We start from the raw sequence: 24,908 nt of genomic DNA, 5'->3' as shown, positions 1-24,908 counted from the left end.
TTGGATGCGGGCTTCCAAATAAGACTTTCCCATTTCCTCTTTGAAGTTCGAATTGCCGCAGAATACCAGCTGATGTTGGAGTCGCATCCTCTTCCGTAGCTGGAGAGCACTCGGTCGTTCTATCAAATTAATTCGAATGAACAGTCAAGATCTTTAGCATGACACTTTCATAAGAGAATATCCCCGAGCTGTTTTCGGAAGGTATGGATACTGTAAAGGAACGGGTTTTTGCTCCGACCAAAGAGGGGCTCAAAAATTTTGCTGGGAAGTCCCTTAGCCATCTGTACAGGTAAGACTGCTAACAATATTTGTCAAAATGTGATGCGTTATATACATTAAAAAGGTTTTAAATACCCTAGATTAATAACGTTGTAAATCTTCCAAATTATTTCTGGAAATGTTATCAGATTGATGCTAAATGCGTGTAATAATGACGAATAATGTTCATATAGACCTCATTCATGCCACAGATGAAGACAAACTTGACAATTTGCCACTCAATGCTCTCTTGCTCTCACTTTCTCCCCATAGCTACCTATATGATTCTGCACCCCCTTATCTATCTGGACTGAATGCAATCACTTGGATATAGCTGTTAGCATTCTTATCCTTTCAATCATAAGCAGATTTTGTTTTTAAATTGAGCACGGGTTATGTAGGAAATATTACAAACAGGATTTTTTTGGGGGGGCCTGAGAAATCGACTCATGGTATTGTGTTCCTGATCTGGAGTTCCTGTGTTCAATCTGCACCTGAAGAATCGGCCGGCAAACGTGTAAAGAATTCATATCAGAATGAATGCCTGCGTCTGCATTTTTGCATTAATTCACAGCGCGGCAGGCACAGCGACCTGTTTAAGAGCTGTAACACTGCTGTGCCTCCCCATCAAAACAACAATTATACAATACATGTCTTCAGATCGATACAGATCTTAGTGACGAAAGTAGTCAACGCTTCTTGTGAAACAATTAAAGCTAAACCTTATTACTTTAAAAAGCACAACGGCTTCCATGTATCAGTTTCGAAAATAAATATCTCTAGAATAAATGCAAGCATTCCAAACATCTCCATCCTAACCACTCGCCTTATATGGATTAATAATCGATTATTGTCACATCAATCGCTTTATAGTTTATTTCACAATCATCACCATCTTTTTTTCTATACAGACTTCTAACATCGTTTTACTTTAAGTCACATTTAACTATATTTTAAGCAATGAGTGCATTTATCAACAACATTTTCTTTTAAATACTCGAATGTTTTTTGTTTATCTTGGGCTAAAGCCTCCACTCAATATAGCAGGTCTTTCTTGACTGAGAAGTCCCCTTTATGTTTAGTTATGCATTAAGGTTGTTATGCATTTGTTACATCATTTTCTCCACGATGAAGTAACAATATGATCGGAAATTTAATTCAATTTTCTCTATCGAGTCGTTAACATGGACAAAAATCATCCCGATATATTTTAAATATTGCAACTGTTACTGTTCCAGCAAATTTGCATTATGCAAAGAATATTGGGCCCTGGATTGGACACTTGTTAGAGAAATAAATGCCTCAAAATAAGTATATAGCGCACGAAAATACCATCACTAAGATAAAGTTGCCATGGTTAGCTGTGTGCCTATTAAAATAAACTATCCAACGAATAACCCGTTTTGTTCGCATACATTTTATATCGGTGTGCTTGTGTGCCCATATATTGCACCAACATAACGGGGGCCAAGGGTATTTATTAATTGTCTGCCTGCTGTATATTTCGAGAACATATAATGCCGATGTATCCAGACTGCACACCCCTTGAACAAAGCAGCAAAGGTAACAGAGCCAGGGTTGTTCTGTCTATTGAAACTGCAGTTCGAAACACTGTGAAAGCAATGTTCTTCTGCTGAACGTGTGAAATCCAATGTTTCCCTGACTCAGAGTCCTAGAAAAGAGGCAGCAACCAGCAGAGAACATCGAGCTGACGGAGGATGGCAGGGTACAGAATGTCCGGCCGAAGAAGCCGCCGCTTTGCGATTGTACCTGCTTTGGGCTACCCCGCAGGTATATCATCGCCATCATGAGTGGCCTGGGCTTTTGTATCTCCTTCGGGATCAGGTGTAACCTTGGCGTAGCGATCGTGGACATGGTCAACAATAGCACCATCCATCACGGGAATACAATTATTAAGAAGGTGAGGAGGGCAAACCCTTCGTTCGCTTGTGAAAAAAAAGTAATTTTAATTAATACCCAAAGCAACACGGTTTCCTGTTAATTCTATATATTTACTCTCATAAGGTGGGAAGGCTGATTCTATGGTTGCAAAATGTAAAATATTGCAGAATAGAATGATTTCCCTGTTTTATTACTGTGACAACATATTTACAGCTATGGCTAAACCAAATTAAATTTTATTCTCCTCATCGTATCCTCAAATATACCCTGTAACAATAAACTGAACAGGTCATTCAAAGCCGAAGGTTAAAATACAAGTGGCTATTTGATATGGGTGTGTGTGTTTGTGTGTATATATATATATATATAATATATACATATATATTTATAAAGTATGAGATTTATCCCAGTTATTACATTATAACATGACCTGCATTTTCACCCCTCTCTTTACCGCAAGAAAGCGACGTTTAACTGGGACCCTGAGACAGTAGGAATGATCCACGGTTCTTTTTTCTGGGGATATATCGTCACGCAGATTCCTGGAGGTTACATAGCGTCTAGATTGGCGGCGAACAGGTAAAATTACTCATCTCAGATATGCTGCGAATTTCTGGTGCGTTTTCCCTGAGGTGCCAACCTGGGTCTCTTAGTGCAAGCGCTTGGGGGACAAGAGAGGACCTTAACCCATCATATACGTTCTGTTCTGTTTTTAGCGTCAAAACGGACCTTTTACCGATGATGCCTGATTTTAAACTGAAGGTTTTCAATTCGAAAAATCTGGTGAGAGACAAATTATTGAACAGGGAAATGCAAATGTTATTCAAAAGATTAATTGGTGGGAAACACCTACACCCGTTTTTTTTGTGGGGGTGGGGGGAGGGGGGCGTGGAACATATCCTTATAGAACAAACCACTCCAGTTGGTAGCGTTATTTGCCGTTCTATTCCAAAAAAAACCATCGACTGCTCTATTAGCATTCTTTTGATGAGGGAACTATCAGAATTATGGCCATTTGATGAGCGTACATATTTCTGTTTCTAAATAGGATCTGCAAGATTTATCCTATGATCACATTATAATAATTACCAGAATACTACTGACATTTAATTTAGTTTTAATCAATTTTGACTCCAATCTTTTCTTCAAAAGAAAATAATGGGTTGATCATAAAATAGAACTGCAGGATCATAAAATATTCTCCGATAATTAGGTTAATTGCAACGTCTATTCCAAAACACGTTATTTTTGTTGTGTTTTTATTTACGCCAAACGAAAATCGTGAACGATTACTTTGACACCGGCCTGTGGATAAATGAACAGATTAGACGATTTTCAGATAAGTAACATTGTGGATGAGCGTTAACTAAACAGACTGTGATTGAAGGGAATGTTGTGCCAACTGTAAGGCTGAGTTGAGGAGCAGCTTGTGGATGAACCGTTTCTATGGTGCTTTACTAATAATCCGGTGCACATGGGGTTTCATCCAACTTGTTAATGAGATCCCCAGAGACTCCAACTCAGTTCATCCCCATCCGAGTCACGCACTCTGCCGACTGGATCCTAGCGCCAGTCCCAATGCAGTTCAGCCAGTCAGAAGCCGTGCCCAATTTTCATCTGTGTGTGCAGGGTCACATGTCTTGGCAAGATGTTTGACACCCTTTAGCTGCAGGAGGACGTGTTCAGTGTGGTTGGTGCAGGTCTGCGTAACATTGCGCCAAAATCGAGCCCAGAAAAGGGTTGAAAGGGCGCTGTGATTTGAAAGTGATTGTGATGGGGGATCCTTTCTGTGAGTCGAAGGATGCAAGATATTAAAAAAAAAGTCTCCCATTCTTGGATGTTAAACACCATTTGAAACGTGCACAGCATCTGGAATTCATAGCCATCGTGTCCGATCTGAGCCAGCACATTCCCCAATCCGCTGTAGATGTTATTTTGACACCGCAATTGTGCAACTTACAGCGTCCAGACTTTTGCTCAGTTAGGAGCGGATTGTATACTGTGGATCAAGAGGGAATAAAGCTTCGCACAGTTGTCTCCAATTGGATCTAGAAAATAACAGGGAACAATAGCGGGATGCCTTCGGAAAATCCTGCACAAGTCATTAATTTTCCTGAAGAAAATTAAGAATTTTCATGCATTTTTCCCTTAAGATCGAGGCTTTATAGACTGAGATAGCTATTTTAGATTCCCTACATTATGGAAACAGACCCTTCGGCCCAACAAGTCCACACCTACTGTCCGAAGAGTAACCCACCCAGACCCATTCCCCTACCCTATACTTACCCCTGGCTAATGCATCTAACATTATGGGCAATTTCGCATGGCCAATTCACCTGACTTGCACATCTTTTGGATTTTACGTCAAAATTTTCCCTCAAATTTGACAGAATTCGTTAATTTTCTGTCAGAATGTAATGTGATTTTTAATTTAGCCTTGCGATTTGTCACCGATTCCCAAATTTCACATTTACGTTTATATTAAGCAACAGAGGTAGTTCAACTTGCTGAAAACCGCAGACACCCTGCGTGTCTGTGTCTATCTTCATTTCTTAACACAATAATTACAGCCCTCCACCAAAATAATGGCTCTTACGCCCCGACAACACGATGTGTGTCGGGAACACGTCCTCAGCAAGTACAGAGCAGTCTAAAACAAAGAACTGCGGATGCTGGAAATCTGACACAAACGAACCAAAAAATAAATAAAATGCTGGAGAAACTCAGCACCTGTGGAGAGAAAGTAGAGCTAACGTTTCGAGTCTGGAAACCCTTCTCAGGGTCTGAATAACAGTCGCTGAACTCAGACCACGCTGTAGTCCGGAGGTGACAGGGCAGCTGAGGTTGGGAAAATAACCCTGTAGTAATCCGGGAGGAATGAGCGAAATTGTGATGAGGGCACATTCGCTTACAAAGCGGCTGCATGCCCAGAGATTTTGAAGTCGATTTATATTTCTCCCCAAAAGAAAATATTGTGGAAAGTGATTAGTAACGTGGGGTAGGGGCTGCAAGTGGGTGTGGAATGTTAGACTTGTTCGGTTGTCCAGTGCTCCAGTGATTTCGTTGTTATTTGTTCTAGCTTTCGGGTAGAAATTGTGAACCCAGCTCGCCTCTACAAGGGGATGGGATCCCTGGGTGTGCGGTTAGGCGCTGGGAGTGGGATGAGGTGTGGTCCATCTTGAGTAGGAGGTAACGCATTGCCAGATAACGAGTCCCAGTGGTGGAGAGGTGAAGTCGATTAACTAATGCCGATGGGATTCAAAGCGACCTCACTATGTTAGAGTCTTGAGGATGTGTAAAAAATGAGGTCTGCAGATGCTGGAGATCACAGCTGAAAATGTGTTGCTGGTTAAAGCACAGCAGGTTAGGCAGCATCCAAGGAACAGGAAATTCGACGTTTCGGGCACATGATGTGTGTCGGCCACAACAGGTTACCACGATTAAGGAGCTCAGTAATTTGTACAGGAGGGGTTCTTAGCACGAATTGCAAACTCCTCCTAACGTTTCTTCATTAAAGTGCATTGTTACTAGGCGCTACACTATCTTCCTAACATGCAAGTTGATTTCTCTCGCAATTCTAAATTTGAGACGGCTGCAAATATTAAAAATCCAACGCAGGACTTTGTGCCCATATTTGCAGAGGTTTCCCTATTCCAACAGTAAGCCCGCGGCGGTATTGGTCTCCCCCCCACCCACCCCCCGTTCCCCTGATGGAGAACAATTCGGGAGGATCTCTCTCATTACACCTGTTCTCTGCCTCTGAAAGTCGCCGCTAAACCTCCGGTGGAGCTTCATCACTCCTGTTTTTTTTCTTTGTTTATCTTCGAATCTATTTTTGAATCCTTTTTTTTAATTGCGGCACACAAATACGGAAATTTTGGAGATACTCCCAAACGAACAAAATTCCTGAAAATTTCCAAAATATGTTCTCGCCCCCTGTGGCTGCATAGAAATTCATCAGTCACCGAATGTACAAACTGTGAAGGTGTAACAATGAACTGCTATCCTTTAGTCTGCTACGGGTTCACCATCACACTGGAATGTATTTGATACATGGAACTCATAAAAGGAAATATCTTGCTCTGATCCTAACAGGACTTTTTCCACTTTATATGTGCAGTTCTCCCAGAGTTAGGGATCAGCGTCTGTATAACAATGACTCTATGATTTGATCTGAATTATTATCGAATAAGATTGAATATAGGGAGCATTCAGAAGAAATAGCTTTTGAAATATCGAAGTAACATGTTTAGAATTGTAGCAGTCGATTGGGGATTTTTCCCTTTCTGGCTCTGAATGGGAGATGGAAACACAGAAAATAGGGCCAGAAGGAGTCCATTCGGCCCTTCGAGTCTGCCCCACCATTCAATATGATCACGGCTGATCATCCAACTCACTTTCTCCCCAAATCATGTGTTCTTATTAACCCAAATGACTATATATCTATCTCCTTCTTGATCCAGCTGGTAATATTATGTTAGTACCAGTATGGTTTATTGGTTAGATTATACATTTATTATTATGGTGAGGAAAAAAATACTTAGGATTGAAATAAAATATACGATTTTGTTTAACAGAATAATATTTTTCAATGAAAGTTCGGACTTCGCTTTAAAGATGTGATGCTCGGTGTTTGTTTAAGCACATTATGGCCTTTTACCGCACAATTCAGGAACCTTGAGAATGATATTTATTTGGGAATCACTTGTTGTTGACTATTGAGGTGGCCACATTTCGATTTAATGACTTTGTAAACTGGCAGAACATTTACTGCGTGCACCCACATTGATCACGTCACCTCACACAGAATGGCATCTTATAAAATCAGTCCATTAATTAGCCAGTGATACCTTGTCATCTTCTCCGTCTTGTGGACCATTCCCAACAGGTAAAAAGACGCAATGCCTGGATTCGTTTTCGAGGCAATACTGCCGCTCCTCAATCTCACACGACCCTCCTTTTCTGTAACGTTAGCAGGAAAGCCACGTGTCATTATCCAATTTAAAAAAAAACCCTATCCGGCCACTTCCGGTTTCCCAATTACCGACTTCTATTTCAGGGTTGTTACGACGATCATCATGGCCAAAGGAGCCAGACGGAGTGTGTAGCTCTAATGAGCATGGAAGAAAGTTTTTAAGGGCAATTAAAAACAAATTTTTAAGGGTGAGGGCTCTTGTGGTAAAGTCCTTACCCCTGAGCCAGGAGGTCCGCGTTCAAGTCCCACCTACACTAGAGGCATGTAATAATATCACTGAACATATTGGTTAGAAAGATGAAGGGAGCTTTTTGATGAATCAGCTCATGCATTGCCTTACTAGACAATCTTTGTTCACTTGGGTAGCAGATAGTGTCTGAACAAAATCCAAACCGCAATGCTATGTGGGGAGAAAGCACCAGTCGAAAGTGATCCTCATGGACGGGAAATACAGCTGGATTGGTTCACAACTTTATTATGGTTCAACCTCATCTGGTGGGCATGCTCCATGCAGTTGATGTGTCGTTTTTTATATCAATGCATTGTGATATATGCCTGAAGCAGGTGGGACTTGAACTCATACTTTCTGACCCAAAGGTACATTACCACCGTATGACAAAAACCCCTCTAATGCAGATGATGTGTAATTCGGTCCTAACTTAAACATAAAAACGTTTATGTAATCTCTTAATTAGACAATGAATAATATTCTTCTTTGCAAGAAAATAACAGGAAAATAGAAATAGTATCAGCTGTAATACATAGAATGCCAAAAAGATCATTAAATTAAAAAAAAGTAAAACAAAGAAAGGGCATGGATAGGATAAATAGACAAAATATTTTCCCTGGGGTCGGGGAGTCCAGAACTGGAGGGCATAGGTTTAGGATGAGAGGGGAAAGATATAAGAGACCTAAGGGGCAACTTTTTCACACAGAGGGTGGTACGTGTATGGAATGAGCTGCCAGAGGAAGTGGTGGAGGCTGGTACAATTGCAACATTTAAGAGGCATTTGGATGGGTATATGAATAGGAAGGGTTTGGAGGGATATGGGCTGGGTGCTGGCAGGTGGGATTAGACTGGGTTGGGATATCTGGTCGGCATGGACAGGTTGGACCGAAGGGTCTGTTCCATGCTGTACATCTCTATGACTCGATAACTGTGGATGTTGAAAATCTGAAACAATCAATTACAGAATTGCTGGAGAAATTCAGGAGAACACAACATTCTGAAACAAGGGTCACTGGACTCAAAACATTAACTCTGCTTACAGACACTGCCAGATCTATTGAGTTTCTCCAGCAACTGCTGTTTTCGTTTCAAATTTCCAGCATCTACAGTTCTTTGTTTTATATAAATGCTAACCTCAGTTTTGGAACTGAGGTGTTAAACTATAAATGATTATCAACTCCATTAATAAAACAGTGCCAGGAGAATTTTCAGATAATTGCATTAAGCCACGAGTATACAATCCCATTTCTTAGTTTCTAACATCACTTAGCATTCCAATACTTTACTGCCAAGGACACAACCAACAACAGACAAGATACTAACAAAATGCAAACATAAACATGCTGACAGATTCCTAAAATCACACAATTATGAGTATTTGGAATGTTTAATCCAATATTAGATTTTAGTTTTTTGTTCAGTTATGAAATTTTGTTGTCTTTTAAGAATTCTTTGCTTTTTATAATGTTCCATTTCAATCTGCCATGATACTAACAGGCAGTTAGAAGCTCCAGATTTGTCTATCCATCTGTGCATCATTCTATCTATTTCCAAATCCAAAGTTGAACAGTATAAACAGTTTTTCACTAGATCACAGCCACATTGTTATAGTTGACTGTGATAAATTACAAAGGCCATGTCTTCCATCCCGATGTCATTAGGATGAGTCCATATTTCATTTTGATGTACTTCAAAAATCCAATAAAGATAAAATGAAAATTGTGGTGAATAATTATGTTACTGTCAGATTCAGACTCATTCAATTGGAAAACTGAATAAAATGCACTGTAATTTTGCAATCTCCAAACATAGAATCACAGATATATTGACTCCCTTCCAATAATTTCCTCAAATGCTGAATTTGAGTCTTCTTATTCAATATCCTGATGCATGCTTTATCTCCCTTCACTTCTACTAAAAGTAACAGACAGCTTCTCACTATTGATATTGAATCAGTTTAAGTACCAACCATACCCATATTTCCAATGACAAAGTCTGGGGTAAGAATGGACACATATGGCAGCAGTTGTGGGAAAATGTTCCTCAAAACATTGCACAAAGCTGACTGTTGCTGCATAGGCACTGGAACATCAGAACCATCGATGAGATTTATGTTCAATAAGAAAATATATTTTTGCAAGCTTAAAAATAGAAGCATCACTGATTAAATAAAACAACCGATCAAATAATCCATTTGAAAACAATATGAAAATTATTTAACAATTCATGCTTAAAATTCTTAGATTTTACCATTTAACATCTTTTACCTTTTGTCAGTTTTATTTTGAAACGGGATTATATGAAACTAATCAATCCATTTTAATTCCTGGTGGACTGGCTACTACATTAAGCCTTTATTAAGGGAATGCCTGGAAATAAGGATGTAATTTTTTAAAATCTAATTTATTTGTAATCAATGGACAATGAACCCAATTTTTCATTGTTATTTTTCTAGCCATTTCAAATGGCACACCCTCTGGAGTGGTGTTAATGTGTCCTCATCAATTACAAAATTTGCACGCTGCAATGCTGAACTACACCCCTCTGCATTTCCAGAATCTCTCCAACAGCTCTGATTTCTAAGCGCTTCTCAGTTATTGGCAGAAAAAAATCTGGTAATTGCACTGCTGAACAGAGGCAAATCCTTTATTATAATGTGCCAGCCATTACTTATATTGAATTAGGTTTAAATGGTGGTGCATTTACATTGCCATCATCTTATTACCATCTTCTCCTAATTTGATGATGGTGAAGAGGCACATAGCCTGACCAATCAGATTTCTCGAAGCTTGGGCTATGGCTTAAAATACTGTCGTAGGAGTTGTTGTGATTTAAGGTCAATGAATAAATCACGTCTTAAAGTAAAACATTAATTGTATGAAAAACTCATCTGATCCACCAATGTCCTTCAGTGACATATCTTCCATGCACATCCAATGTGGCTTACATGTGCCTTAAGATACACAGCAATGTGGTTGACTCTTATCTGCTCTGCTAAATGGTCCCAGCAAGACAAAAGAAAAGGAACAATTATAGGCTTTTCCAGCGAGGCCCATATATCATGAAAGAAAAAAAAACTAATTATTTGCTCATATAATTAGTAAAAAGAAGGCCTGAGGAATTTTGTCAATGAGGACATATCTTGAGCAGTCCAGTAATATTGTTCCAATTTCAAGTGCAGAAATGCTTAAAGTATCCTTTATTAGTATATTAGTATGTTGTTCCCTAATTTGGGGAGGTGATGTAGAGTGATGCTTTGGGTTGATTCCAGACATTGACCTATCTTCTCATTTGGTGGACAGTGTTCTGACAAACAACTAGGACTCCCAAGTTGCAGTGATCCAATCAATTTCTAAGCAAGATAATGATTTTTGTCTTTCTTATGTAAGTTGTATGGAGGGTCTGATCATTGATCCCTTGTGAACAAACCTTAATGATCAAAAGCAGAAATTATAAGACAATTTTAAGAAAATATTGAAATGAGAGATTGGCCTTATTAATTTATGCGGGTTATGTCATGAAATTATGTGTTTTTCGATGCAATTGTTTGCAAGGTTAAAGTCTCTGAAATCATGCTTAATAGTTAACTTTCTTTCAAACCGTGTAAAATTATTTATATTTAAAAAACATAAATTCGTTGTAATTCCACTTGGGAAAAAATATGGTTTATTTCCAGTAATTTTGTGTAATTATTTATTTGCGTGTTTAATTTAGAAACAAAAGGTCCTATGAAAGAGAGACAAAAACTGATGTTGTTGGAGAAATCCAGCAGGTCTAACAGAGAAAGAAGAATTAACACATTTTGAGTTTAGTGACTCTTTTTTGTGCCCATGAAAGAATTGCAGATATATTAAACCAAATTAATAAATTAACAAGTGCCTAAAGTAGTTGAACTATTGAATGTGCTGGTCATAGAAAAAGCAGGCAATCGAAACAATTATTTTAGAAAATTATTGTAATCAACGGTTTGTTTGTGTGTGGTTTAACTTGGTATGGGCTGAGTATGAGGTGGTAGCATAACAGTATTGTCTTTGGACCACTGACCACTGTGTTTGAATCCCATCATGGCAGATTGTGAATAAAATCTAGCCCAATGGCAACTGTGGAATATTGGAAAACCCATCTGGTTTACTAATGCCTTTCTAGGGGAGATAACTTGGTGTTCTTACTCATACAGATTATAATTGATTCCAGGTCCTCATCAATGTGGTTGACAATCCTCTGAGCAATAAATGTTGGCCTATCACACCCACATCCCAATTTTTTTTAAAAAAAGACAGTACAACTCTTGCCCAGTTAACAGGTTAACACATACAAACATTCCTGATGAAGGGCTTTTGCCCGAAACATCGATTGCGCTGCTCCTTGGATGCTGCCTGAACTGCTGTGCTCTTCCAGCACCACTGATCCAGAATCTGGTTTCCAGCATCTGCAGTCATTGTTTTTACCACATATAAACATGTACCAATAGTCAAAACATGAGTGTAATTCTATTACATTCTGCGTAAATTATTTTTTAAAAAAGATTAGCGAAGGATTAACGAAAATTCGTCCAAATAACAAATACCTCCTGATTGCTCGAGATTAAGTGGTCATTAATAGTAAGGCAAGCGACTTTGGGGTCGAAGTTACATGGGAGGAGATATCAGACCGTGGCAAAGCATAGGTTTTACATATAGTGTAGCAGTACACAGCGATGCAGTCTGAACACGTTCTCATATTGCACTAGCTCTCCTGTGTAAAGCTACTGAAATACTGCTGTACCCTAAAGTTGGTACAGGCGATGCAAACAGTGGCGTGATGAGGACAGAAATTCTTTACATTCAATCTTGCATAGTCTATTTGAAACAAAAAGAAATTGTTTTGGAAACCTAACAGGTCTGACAGCATCTCTAGAGAGAAAGCAGAGTTAACTTTCCGAATCAAATGGCCCTTCTTCAGAAACCCGTTTCAGCTCTCTGGCGCCGCATTTTTTTGTTTTGTTTTATTATAGTTTCTGTGATAATCAGCTTCATACTTATGGTTTAAAACATAAAACCTTTGCAAATTGACGAATTCTTTCGTTAATTTGGCAATGAAACCATTGTTAAAAGTTCTGTCGGTGTCATTATAGAACAGGGACTCAGTTTGATGTTTGTTTTGAGATGTGAACAAGTCACAGGACGATGACAATATATCTGTCAAAGATTAAGACACCAGGAACGACCCATTTCGACAGTAACTATGGTCCCAAATCGCCAAACGATATGCTTTCACATTAATTCAATATTTAGTCTTTAGAGTAACGATTTACTGTCTGCTGTCTGCAACATAGTATTTACATAATGATTATTGGCTATTTTAAAATTTCATCCATCAGTGAGATTGTGGAACACAAGGCAATTTATTTGTTCACAGGATATGCATTTTACATCCGAAATTCATTTTAAACACCATTTTACGGAAGGAATATTCTGACTTCATCTCTGTTGTATTCTCGATGGATTTGTCCTTTGAAAAGTGAATCGAGAAATCGTTTTCAATGTTCCGTGGAACACGTGCCCTTTCTGTCTTCGACTCGAGAGTTGGTGGTTGTGACTTTGTCTTGGGAGATCCTAATCGGCCCCAAATGGTTCTTAATTGTTCGTTTATTTTAATCTACGTTTTGTTTTGCGGAGAATAGGAAGGTGAATGTGTCAGGAAGCAGCGTTAGATTTTCTGACAGGATGGAAATGTTGTCCCGAGAGACAGTGACTCTCCACCCACCAGCCGATATGACCAGCCGGTGAATAAAACTCGATGAATGTTTAAGCATCTAATTTCACTGAAGTAACCCCATGACGATATTTTCCCGGAGTCACCCTGTTCAGTGGTATTGTTACACTTCTCTGGAGCAGGTGGGACTTGAACCTGAGTCTCCTAGGTCAGAGGTACAGGCTGTACCTGTATATCACAACGGCCCTAGTCTGATTTATTGTATTGAACCTATTCAAGTAAAAAATGAGGTCTGCAGATGCTGGAGATCACAGTTGAAAATGTGTTGCTGGTTAAAGCACAGCAGGTTAGGCAGCATCCAAGGAACAGGAAATTCCACGTTTCGGGCATAAACCCTTCATCAGGAATGAGAAGAGTGTCAAGCACTCTTCTCATTCCTGATGAAGGGCTTATGCCCGAAACGTCGAATTTCCTGTTCCTTGGATGCTGCCTAACCTGCTGTGCTTTAACCAGCAACACATTTTCAACCTTGAACCTACTCAAGCACATTCTGGGTTTGACCACGGTGTCTCAGTGGATAGCACTGCTGTCTGAAAGTGCCAGGGACCCAGATTCGATTCCTCACAGACTGTGTGCGTGGCGTTTGCACATTCTCCCCGTGTCCGCATTAGTTGGTCCGGGGGTGCTCCGGTTTCCTCGAGGTAAGAACAATGACTGCAGATGCTGGAAACCAGATTCGGGATTAGTGATGTTGGAAGAGCACAGCAGTTCAGGCAGCATCCACTGGAAGAGTTTCCTCACCTAGTCCAAAGATTTTCTTTCTCAAAAAGAGGTGCAAGTTAGGTAGGTTGGACACGTTGGGCCGAATGGCCTGTGTCTGCACTATAAGATTTCCATTTAAAAAAAACCAAACACGTTGTGAACCGCTTGGACTCATGCTGCGGAGGCGCAAGTGTTGGACTGAGGTAGAGAAAGTCAGAAGTCACACGACACCAGGTTATAGTCCAACAGGTTTATTTGAAACCGTAAGCTTTTTAAGCTCTGCCCTTTCGTCATGTGAAGTGGACTTTGACCCAGGCCGCCTGGTCCAGAGACAGGGCCAGCCCTGGTGTTAAACACATAACCACTAATATTTAGTCTAACCTCCCATGAAAGGAAAATTAAAACCCAAAGAACTGCGGAGGGTGGAAATCAACACAAACACGTAGAACGCGGGAGAAACTCAGCAGGTCTGGCAGCATCTGTGGAGACAGAGAGCAAAGTTTAAGTATAGGGTCGAGCGACCTTTCTTCAGAACGGGTGAAAAGTGCCGTCAGCACAACAGACCAAGCTTTCGGGTCTATTTCCTCAGTTACTCGCTGACCCGAATGAGGTAAAGCCGGCGCTATGTCAACGCAGGGTGTTCTTAATCCTTTCTGGACAGACAGCAACATACCTAGGCAAAAGTGAGGACTGCAGATGCTGGAGATCAGAGTGGAGAGTGCTGGAAAAGCACAGCAGGTCAGGCAGCATCCGAGGAGCAGGAGAGTCGACGTTTCGGGCATAAACCCTTCATCAGGAATGAAAAGGAACAGCGGGATTAGGGATACTGCAACTGTCCTGAACCCCAGCAGCCTTTCAGCCCCCGGTCTGTAGAGTTTATACGGATCCAAACAATAATACTCAGAAATGGAAGTAGCAACGCTTAAAAAAAACACGGAAAATGCTGTAAAATGTCAGCAGGAATCACTGCAGAGAGAAACAGTTCAATCTGAGACTGTTTTTGATTGCCAGCACCCGCAGCATTCTGTTTGCATGTGAAGGATCGTGATGAAGGGCTTATGCCCGAAAGATCGACTCTCCTGCTTCCTCAGTTGCTTTTCCAGCACCACACTCTTCCACTATGAGGCCATTGGGCCCATCCATTCTCCGAAGAGGATGCCCTGGTAACCTGGCACGGATTTCCCTTTTCGAATAAAGAGCAGTAAGAATGCCCCTTTGACGTGGGGAGTTTTTGTTTGCTGAAATTAGGTCGCGTTTTGAGTTGAGCACGTTTCAGACATCACTGACGTTTTAGTAAAAGAAAGACCATATTCGAATGTACAACGTCCCCATCAGCTTCCCGGTGGAGGCAGGGATGAAAATTATCTGCCAACGACTTTTCATGGCCGTGTGATCTTCAGTTACTAAATGATCAATGAATTAGAGGCCGTGTGGCTCCCAATTACTTTTGGTACATTTATCTTTCCACAAAGGAATGTGGAAAAACACGTTAATGGTCTCGAGTTCTGTTCCTGTTGCACAGACCAGCCACAAGAATCTTTGTACTTCCTGCACCTGGGAGTCTATTTTTAAAACCACTACACCATATGTTGGAAATCCATCTCATTCCCCCATCGTGAAGTGGCTTTTACATTTAGAATTATTTCTTTCGGGGAAGCGAATGGCGGGGAACGACAGTAAGATATCCTCCAGCGCACTCAGCTGTAGGAAGGCTAGGTATTGTGGCAAAGAACTGAGTGCTTTCCTTTGAGTATGTGCAGGTTTCAATTTCTTTTACACACAGACTACAGCTTAGCCAGCACAGAAACCAGTTCTCCAGCAATTTCTAGTGGTCAGACAGACAATGAGAATCGTTACCTATTCATTTAATTTAGGCACGAATCCTTGTGATATCTATGACTTAAACAGTAACCCAGAGTGTGCATGTAAACATCAATCTCATGCATTTAAAAATATGTATAGACTTATTTGTTCTTACCACGTGACCCTCACTGACACTGTCCACCCCTTATTGCCATGTGGTTTAGGTACACCCACATTGCTGTCAGGAAGCGTTCCAAAATTTTGACCCAGAATGATTGGCAATATATTTCCAAGGAACAGGAGATTCGACGTTTCAGGCATAAGCCCTTCTCCTGTTCCTTGGATGCTGCCTGACCTGCTGCGCTTTTCCAGCAACACAGTTTCAGCTCTGATCCCCAGCATCTGCAGACCTCACTTTCTCCTCGATATGTTTCCAAGTCAGGCTGGAGAGTGGCTTGGAAGCACAGAAACTAGGAACAGCAGGAGGCCATTCATCCTTTTTAACCTGCTCTGCCCTTTAATAGGATCAGGGTTGACCATCTACATCCAATACAGTCGTGGAAAAAGGGATTCTCTTTCATCTTGGTGACCCAAGACCAGTGGGGTTCCACAGGCATCAGTACTTGGACCTCAACTGTTTGCAGTCCATATTAGTGACTTCGAGGAAGGAAGTGAATGTACTGTTGCCACTAATATAGGCGGCAGGACAGGTTATGAGAAGGGCTCACAGAAATATTGATGGGCAAATAAAGTGGGCATAATGTTGGCAAATGGAGTTTCGGGTGTGAAAACGCAAAATTGTTCATTTTGTAAGGGAGAAGTAAAGATCAGCTTATTATTTAAATTAAGAGAAATCACAGAAAGTTGCAACAAAAATGGACTGGGAGGTGGGGTGTGAAATACAGAAAAGTAGCACACAGGTGCAGCAGAGAATCAGGAAGGCTAATGGAATGTTGGCCCTTATTTCAAGGGGGTTGGAGTACAGGTGAGCTGCGAGCAGTTTTTATCCACCTGTTTAAGGAAAGATATCATTTCATTGGACGCAGTTCAGCGAAGGGTCACAAGGATGATCCCTAATACAGAGGAATTGTTTTATGAGCAAAGATTAGACAGGTTAGGACTCTACTCCGGAGTTTAAAACAATAGGAGTGATGTAATTGAAACTTACAGGATTGTTAAGGGGCTTAACAGGGTAAATGCTGAGAGGATGTTTCCCATCAGGGGAGAGTCTAAGATCAGAGGGCATAGTCTCAGAATAAACGGGTGACAATTTAAAACTGAGATGAAGTGGAATTTCTTCTCTCAGAGCTGAGAGCTAAGGGTGCAGAGTCCTTGTGTATATTTAGTGCTGAGATAGATAGATTCTCGATCAGTAGTGGATTCAAGAGTTATAGGGAAAGGATTGTGGTCAGTTGATCCCATTGAACGGCACAGCAAGCTTGAGGGGCTGAATGGCCTACTCCCATTCCTATTTATTATAGTACTTTCCTGCTTTTATCTCATACCCTTTGATTGCTTTATCCCTAAGAACTATATCTATCTCCTTCTTGTAAACTTACAATGTTTTGGTTTTAATTGCTTTCTGTGGTAGAGGATTCCATAGATGCACAACGTCTGGGTGAAAATTAATTCGCATCTCAATCTTAAATGGCCCACTCTGTGACCTCTGGTTCTGGAGTGCTTGCAACATCCTTTCAGACCAGTTCTGTTAGAAGTTTATAGGCATCTACGAGGTCACCACACCCCACCCCCATTCTTCTAAACCCCAGTAAATATAGTCCCAGTTGGTTTCCCAGGGGGATCTAGCAGGTTGTGGTGTTCTCATGTATCTATTCCCCTTGTCCTTCCAGGTGGTAGAAGGTGCAGGTTTGGAAGGTCCTGTTGAATGGGTCTTGGTGAGTCATCTTGCCAATGATACATCATGCTGTCACTTTCCATGTTTGGCGATGTGTAAATGTTTAAGGAGGTGGATGGGGCACAGGTCTTCAACACTGAAGCTAGGATGTAGTCAGGGTTAATAGCCTGTATTGTATCCAACAACCTTAGATGTTTCTTCATGTCACATTGAGTTGTCTGAAATTAGTAACTCTAATGGTGAGACCTCAAGAGAACACCAAAATAGATAATTTATTTGCACTACTTACTAAAAACATTGACAGAGTGGCTTTGAAGGTTTCTAATTTGAATATAGATTGGTACAAGAAGTCTCACTCATCCAGAAAGGCAGTGAATTTGCCCAGTGTGTACAGAGAGACTTGCTGCAATAATATTTCCTCAACTAGCAAAGGGCAGTTCGATTTCACAATGAGTAGATTTATTTAATGGCTGAATGGTAAATAAATATTTGCTTAATAATTAAAAAAAAATTCATGGACTGCGGGTATTACTGGCTACCTAATTGTCTTGGAACTGAACTTGTTAGGTCATTTGAGATGGCAGTTAAGAGTCAGTCAGAGTTCTGACGAAGGGTCACTGGACAGAAACATTAACTCTGATTTTTCTCCACCAGTGCTGCCAGACCTGCTGAGTATTTTCAGCAATTTCTGTTCTGGTTTCTGATTTCCAGCACCTGCAGTTCCTTTGGTTTTTATATCAGTATCAATCATATTGAGACTGGAGCCACATATAGGACAGACTGGGTAAGAATAGCAGATGTCCTTAACTGAAGGAATCAGATGGGGTTATACAAAAATTGACATTGGTCACCATTAGGCTAGCTTTTAATTCTGGATTTTTATTGAATTCAGAATTTGCCATCTGCTGCAATGGGATTCAAACTCACATCTTCAGAACCTGGACTTGTGAAGTACTAGTTCAGTGACATTATTGCTTACAAGTTCAATGAAGTGTTTGAAAGCTAAATTAAATAAGGTTGATATTAATGTGATGGAACAGAGTCTGCATAGATTGCTCCTGCTCATGTGTTACATTTACATTGTTACATTGCTCAGTACATTTACAGGAAATCAGGGGGAGATGTTGAAAAATGATTTTAAGTTGTACAGATCCTGTTCATTTCTCTATGGAACAAATTGCCTACTTTCCAAATTTAAAAGAAATGCCATGAATGAATAATAAGTTGAAGGACAACATTAATAAACACACAAAAATTGAAAACAAAACAATGCAACTCCTGGAATTGGGAAGAGATGCAAAATATATAAAAGGAGACAACAGTGATTACAGAACAAAACTTGCAAAGAATATCAAAATCAATATGAATCTTAGTCATGTCTTAACATTCAGGAAAAATGGATGAGTTGGAGAAATATGGCCCCCTTTAAACTGATTATCATTAAAAAAATGAAAATAAGCAATTGGCAGATAGGTTGAATAATTAATCTTTATAAATATTTACGCTTAAGACGATGATATAGTTTTGACTGCCTGAAGTTGCAGCTATTGAGCCATAACACTATGGAATAGTTGCATCGCAGAACGTGACAGTTCAGTCTATTTTTACCCTTACCCATTCTATCCACCCACTCATTATTTTGTGCACCGCCATTAAGTCATCCTTGAGCTTCCTCTGTTCGAAGGAAAGCAGGCCTGGCATTTCGAATCTTTCTGTATACTTGCAATTTTCAAATCCCGGCAACATTATTCCAAATCTCCTTTGTACAGCAATTCTGTCCTTCCTGTAATGCGGTCACTACGATTGTGCCCAAAATGCCAATTATGTCCTAATTAGTGTCTTATATATTTTCAGTATTACATCCTTGCTCTTGTATTCAGTACAGGCAGGAGGCTGGGAGAACACACAGGCAGCACGGTGGCACAATGGTTAGCACTGCTGTCTCACAACGCCAGAGACCCAGGTTCAATTCCCGTCTCAGGCGACTCTCTGTGTGGAGTTTGCACATTCTCCCCGTGTCTGCGTGGGCTTCCTCCGGGTGCTCTGGTTTCCTCCCATAATCCAAAAATGTGCAATCTGCCATGCTAAATTGTCCATACTGTTAGGTGAAGGGGTAAATGTAGAGGAATGGGTCTGGGTGGGTTGCGCTTCGGCAGGTCGGTGTGGACTTGTTGGGCCAAAGGGCCTGTTTCCAATCTAATCAACAGAGCTAGCTAGGCAACATCAGAGATGCAGAAGTTGATGTTTCAGGTGTAACCCTTCCTCAGGATTGGGGGTGCGTGTGGGGGAAGCAGATAAAGGGGGTGGTGAGGTGAGGTGATGTGGGTGAAGACAGGTAGAGCGTATGACCTAGTTGGTCAATGGGAGGAATGAATCTGGTTGTTGGAAGGGAAGGGAAGGGAAGGGGAGGGGCTGGGAAGGGTGTCAGGGGATGGGGAGGGAGGTTATTTGAAATGGCAAACTAAATGTTCTGTAGGGTGTAGCGTGCCCAGAAAGAAGGTTTTGGTCCTCCAGTAGGAGCTGTGATTTGTTTTGGCAATGGAGGAAGCCAAGGATGGTCATGTCGGAAAGGGAGTGGTTGGGGGAATTGAAATAGGCAGTGACTGGGAGGTCCGATTGGCCCCAGCTGACCCAGCTGTGATGCTCAGTCAACCTTTCCCTAAGTTTATGATCAGTCTCTCTGATGTAGAGAAGACTACATTGGAACCACCTGATGCAGTAAACTAAGTTGGAAGAGAAGCAGGGGAACCTCTGTCTCACCTGGAAGGGTTGTGGGGCCCTGGATGGAGGTGAGAGGGTTAGTGTACCGGCAGATTTTGTATCTTTTCTTGTTGCAGGGGTAGGTACTAGGGGGTTTGGTGGAGGGGCTGGCATGGACTAAGGACTATTGGAGGGAACGGTCCTTACAGAAGGCAGAGATGGGTGGGGTGGGGAGGATGTTCTTGGTGGTGGGGTCTATTTGGAGTTGGTGAAAATGTTTGAGGATGATGTGTTAGATGCGGAGACAGGTGGGGTGATAGGTGTGGACAAAGGGACTCTGTCTTTATCGCATGGAATGGGTTTAGAGCAGTGGAACAGGGAATGGAGGTTGTGCAGCAGAGGGCTCTCTGGATGACAGAGAGAGGAAAAGCACGTTGTTCAAAATAGGTGGACATTTGGGAGGCTAGCAAATGGAATGTCTCCTCAGCTGAGCAGATGCGACGGAGCCACCCAATGAACGAAAGCTTCCCATGCGCCTTCTTTACTACCTTACCTACCTGTTCTGCCACATTCAAGGACCTGTGGACCTGCACTCTAAGATCTCTCACTTCCTCTACCCTCTCAATATCCTTCAGCATATTTTGTATTCCTGCACATTATTTATCCTTCCCAAGTGCATAACCTCATACTTCCCCAGATTGAATTCCATTTGCAACTTTTCTGTCCACTCAACTAAATGATTGATATCATTGTGTTGTCAACACCTATCCCTTGTATTATCAACAAGATGAATCTGCAAATTTCCCAATCATGTCCTTCCATAGTTAAGTGTAAATCTTTAATATGTGCCACAAACAGCATGAGACCCAACACTGAGCCCTGTAATACACCACCGGAAACCACTTTCCATTCACAAAAGCATAAGTCATCCATTACCCATTGTTTACTGTCATGGAACTAATTTTGGATCCAACTTACAACATGCTTCTGTATCCTATGGGCTTTAATTTTTCCAACCAGTCTGCGTTGTGAGACCTTGCCAAATGCCTTTCTAAAATTAATGTGGACAATATCAAATCGTATCAATCCTCCTTGACTTACTCAAAAATTTGGGATTTTGAGGATGTCAAAGAGAAATGAGGTTATTTCCTTTTATTCCTTCATGGGTTGAGCTGTCGTTGGCCATGCCAGTATTTATTATCCATCTCAAATTGTCCAGAGGGCAGTTAATGGTCAAACACACAGTTGTGGGTCTGGAATCACATGTAAGCCAGACCAGGTAAGAATGGCAGTTTCCTTCCCTAAAGGTCATTAGTGAACCAGATTAATTTTCTTGCCAATCGACATTGACCTTGTGGTCATCGTTAAATAATTATTTCCAGATTTTTTTTTGCTGAATTCAAACTCCACCATACGTATCATTCAAACCTGGATCCCCAGAAAATGACCTAGGTCTCTGGATTAACACTCCAGCAACAATTCCAATAAGCCATCACCTCCTTCAAATGAGAATACATCTGAGAGAATTATTGATTTATACAGGTTTTGTTGTGCCTGACAAGCTTGATTGGATTTTTTTTTGAAGAGATGAGTAATATAGTTGATGGAAGAATACTTGTGGATGTAATTAAGGTAGAGTTCTAGTAGACATTTGATACGAGGCTGTTTGCTAAAGTCAAGGCTCATGAAATCTGAGGCAAACTATGAAGGTAATGTTGAATTTCATTAACTGAGTTGCAGGACTCAGAAAGTAGAGGCATTATGCAGGTGCTAAGACTAGTAGAATGTGTTTGGTGTTGTCCTGCAGACATCCATATTCGAACATCATCTGTTCATAATATCTAGTGCCAACTTAGTTGATAGGATTGTATTCAACACACACAGGTTTGTGAATCGCAAAAAGACAGAGTACATTGTATGTAGTATAAACTAGCACATACAATTACAAAGGGATACTTAAGGATTCATTAAATGGGCAGACTATGGCAAATTAATTCCAATCTAGGCAAATATAAGATTACCCACACTTTACATCAAAAATGTACAATGGAGTACTTCCTGAATAATAGAAATGTGGGAAAAGTGTAGGTCCACAGACACTTTGGAACCTATGTAACTGAATATGATCAGTCCTTCGGAGGTGGCTTGTAAGGCACAGAAGGTGCTAAAATTGCAGTGGAAGGTGTGTTGGGATGGAAGTGTGACATGTTCTTGCAGTATGACAATGGATGAATGGTAAGAATGGCAATAGCTTGCCTGCCTACCATCTGGAGACAATGAAGCTAATTAATTGGTCTATTGCCAGCAATTTTATGACCCCTTTGGGATTTGCTCAAAGTCAGAATGGCTGCCATCACACAGCAAGTCTGCTAGATTCCTAGAAGTGGGCTATCAGTAGCATTTTGCCTTCCTTGTTGAAAGGGGAAGCTTTGGTTTTGGAGGTCTGTGGTCCAGAGTGACTCTCCAATGGCAGTGGTTGCATCTGTGTCTTCAATAATTACTGGAGTTTCACCCCCTAGTCACCTGGACGGTCCATTTCACCTATGCTTATCAATATCTTCTGCTGGATCTGTGAGGATATCCTATCCTCGTGGTTTCCTCCATGTGTACTACATGTGGCACTGCTAAGGCCTCTATGTTGCTGGTCTTCAGTTTGGATTATTATCTGAGAGAGACAGGCCGCCATCCTTAATGGATTGGCCTCTCATGTGTGGTTTCTTAAATGACTGCCATTCGAATAGAAAGTCGAGAGTGCTCCCTTAGTTAAACACATCACAGCCTTAACAAAATCATACTTACTGCAATAAATTATTCCATATCTCTCCAAGTGATTAACACTGACAGAATACTGAGAGGCCTAAACAGAGTGGACCTGGAGAAGATGTTTCCAATTGTAGGAGAAGGGATTTCTTCAGCCAGAGAGTGATGAATCATTGCTGCAGAAGGTTGTGGAGGCTATATCATTGAGATTTAAAATAAAGATAGATAGATCTTGGTTAGTAGGGGAATTAAGAGTGTGGGGAGCAGGAAGGAGAATAGGATTGAGAAATATATCAGCCATGATCGATTGGTGGAGCAGACCATATGGTCTGAATGGTCTAATTCTGCTCCTATATCTTATGGTCTATTGTTTTATGGCCCTATCTTTCCTTAGTCATTCTCTTGATCTTGATGTAAAATAAAGCATTTTCTTAATCTTACTGACCAATACCTTTCCTTCCTCTCTTTTTACTTCCCTAATTTCATTTTTAATTTCAGCCCTGTGCTTTCTATATTCTCAAAATTTCCTAAAATATTACATGTTGAGATAGTCTGAGCTCTATTTTTTTCTGCTTTACATTCCCCTGTATGCCTCTGCATAATCAAGTGGCTCTAGATTTGTTAATACTATCATTTTTCTCTGTGGGAATTAAGGCGGAGACTCACTAAAATTAAGGTAAACAAAATAACACCATTGCAGGAAATCATAGTATTCAAGATTGGCACGTTCCCAGGTCCAAATCAATCACGATTTCATTGAATAGTAGAATAGACTCAGAGGTAAATACTTCCTCTGCCGCTGTTGAGATGTTTTTCATCCAAGGGCTTTAAAGGAAATCCTTGAGAAAATTACAGATACCCCAACTATAATCTTCCAACATTGTCTTGAATCACCAAAACTGAGCACATGCTTTCACTATTTAGGAAGGCAAATGAGGAAAAAGTAAAGACCAGTTGGTCTGACACCTGTTGACTGGACATTGTTTGAGTCTATGATTAAGTATGATGTGAATAAACACTCTGAAACGCTTGTAAAAAAATTGCTGCTGATCAGAGAAGCCATCATGGATTAGTAAAGAGTTGTTGTCAGGCCCTCAAATGAGAATACCATCTGGGAGACTTATTGATTTATACCGGTTTTGTTGTGCCTGACAAGCTTGATTGGATTTTTTTTTGAAGAGATGAGTAATATAGTTGATGGAAGAATACTTGTGGATGTAATTAAGGTAGAGTTCTAGTAGACATTTGATAAGAGGCTGTTTGCTAAGGTTAAGGCTCATGAAATCTGAGGCAAACTATGAAGGTAATGTTGAATTTCATTAACTGAGTTGCAGGACTCAGAAAGTAGAGGCATTATGCAGGTGCTCAGATTAGTAGAATGAGGCTAGTGCTGTCCTGCAGACATCTATATTAGAACAACATCTATTCATCGTATCTATTGTCAACTTAAATGATGGGCTTGTATTCAACTCTCCCAGGTTTGTGAATGGCAAAAAGACTGAGGGCATTGTATGTAATATAAACTGGCACATACAATTACAAAGGGATACTTAAGGATTCAGTAAATGGGCAGACTATGGCAAATTAATTCCAATTTAGGCAAATGTAAGATCACCCACTCTTGACATCCAAAAATGTACAATGGAGTACTTCCTGAATAACAGAAATGTGGAAAAAGTGTAGGTCCGCAGACACTTTGGAACCTAAGTAACTGAATATGATCAGTCCTTCGGAGAAGGCTTGTAAGGCACAGACGGTGCTAAGATTACAGTGGAAGGTGTGTTGGGATGGAAGTTCTTGTCAGTGTGACAATGGATGAATGGTAAGAATGGCAATATCTTGCCTGCCTCCCAACTGGAGACAATGAAGCTAATTAATTGGTCTATTGCCAGCCATTCAATGACCCCTTTGGGATTTGCTCACAGTCAGAATGGCTGCCATCACACAGCAAGTCTGGTAGATTCCTAGAA

The 24,908-nt window shown here is 40.7% G+C and overlaps 1 protein-coding gene across 1 annotated transcript in view; it reads left to right on the top strand.

Annotated features, from left to right (window-relative positions):
• The first annotated feature begins 203 nt into the window (after positions 1-203).
• Positions 204-24,908, top strand: part of slc17a6a (solute carrier family 17 member 6a) — a 71,377-nt gene continuing 46,672 nt past the window's right edge. Inside the window, exons 1-3 of the mRNA XM_060838609.1 lie at positions 204-289; positions 1,927-2,179; positions 2,621-2,739. Coding sequence (XP_060694592.1) covers positions 204-289; positions 1,927-2,179; positions 2,621-2,739 — 458 coding nt within the window. The remainder of the gene's footprint in view (positions 290-1,926; positions 2,180-2,620; positions 2,740-24,908) is intronic.

Source organism: Hemiscyllium ocellatum, chromosome 18 (assembly GCF_020745735.1).
Source record: "Hemiscyllium ocellatum isolate sHemOce1 chromosome 18, sHemOce1.pat.X.cur, whole genome shotgun sequence".
Taxonomy (NCBI): domain Eukaryota; kingdom Metazoa; phylum Chordata; class Chondrichthyes; order Orectolobiformes; family Hemiscylliidae; genus Hemiscyllium; species Hemiscyllium ocellatum.
The sequence above is the reverse complement of the archived record's forward strand: the minus strand, read 5'-3'. Positions and strand labels throughout refer to the sequence as shown.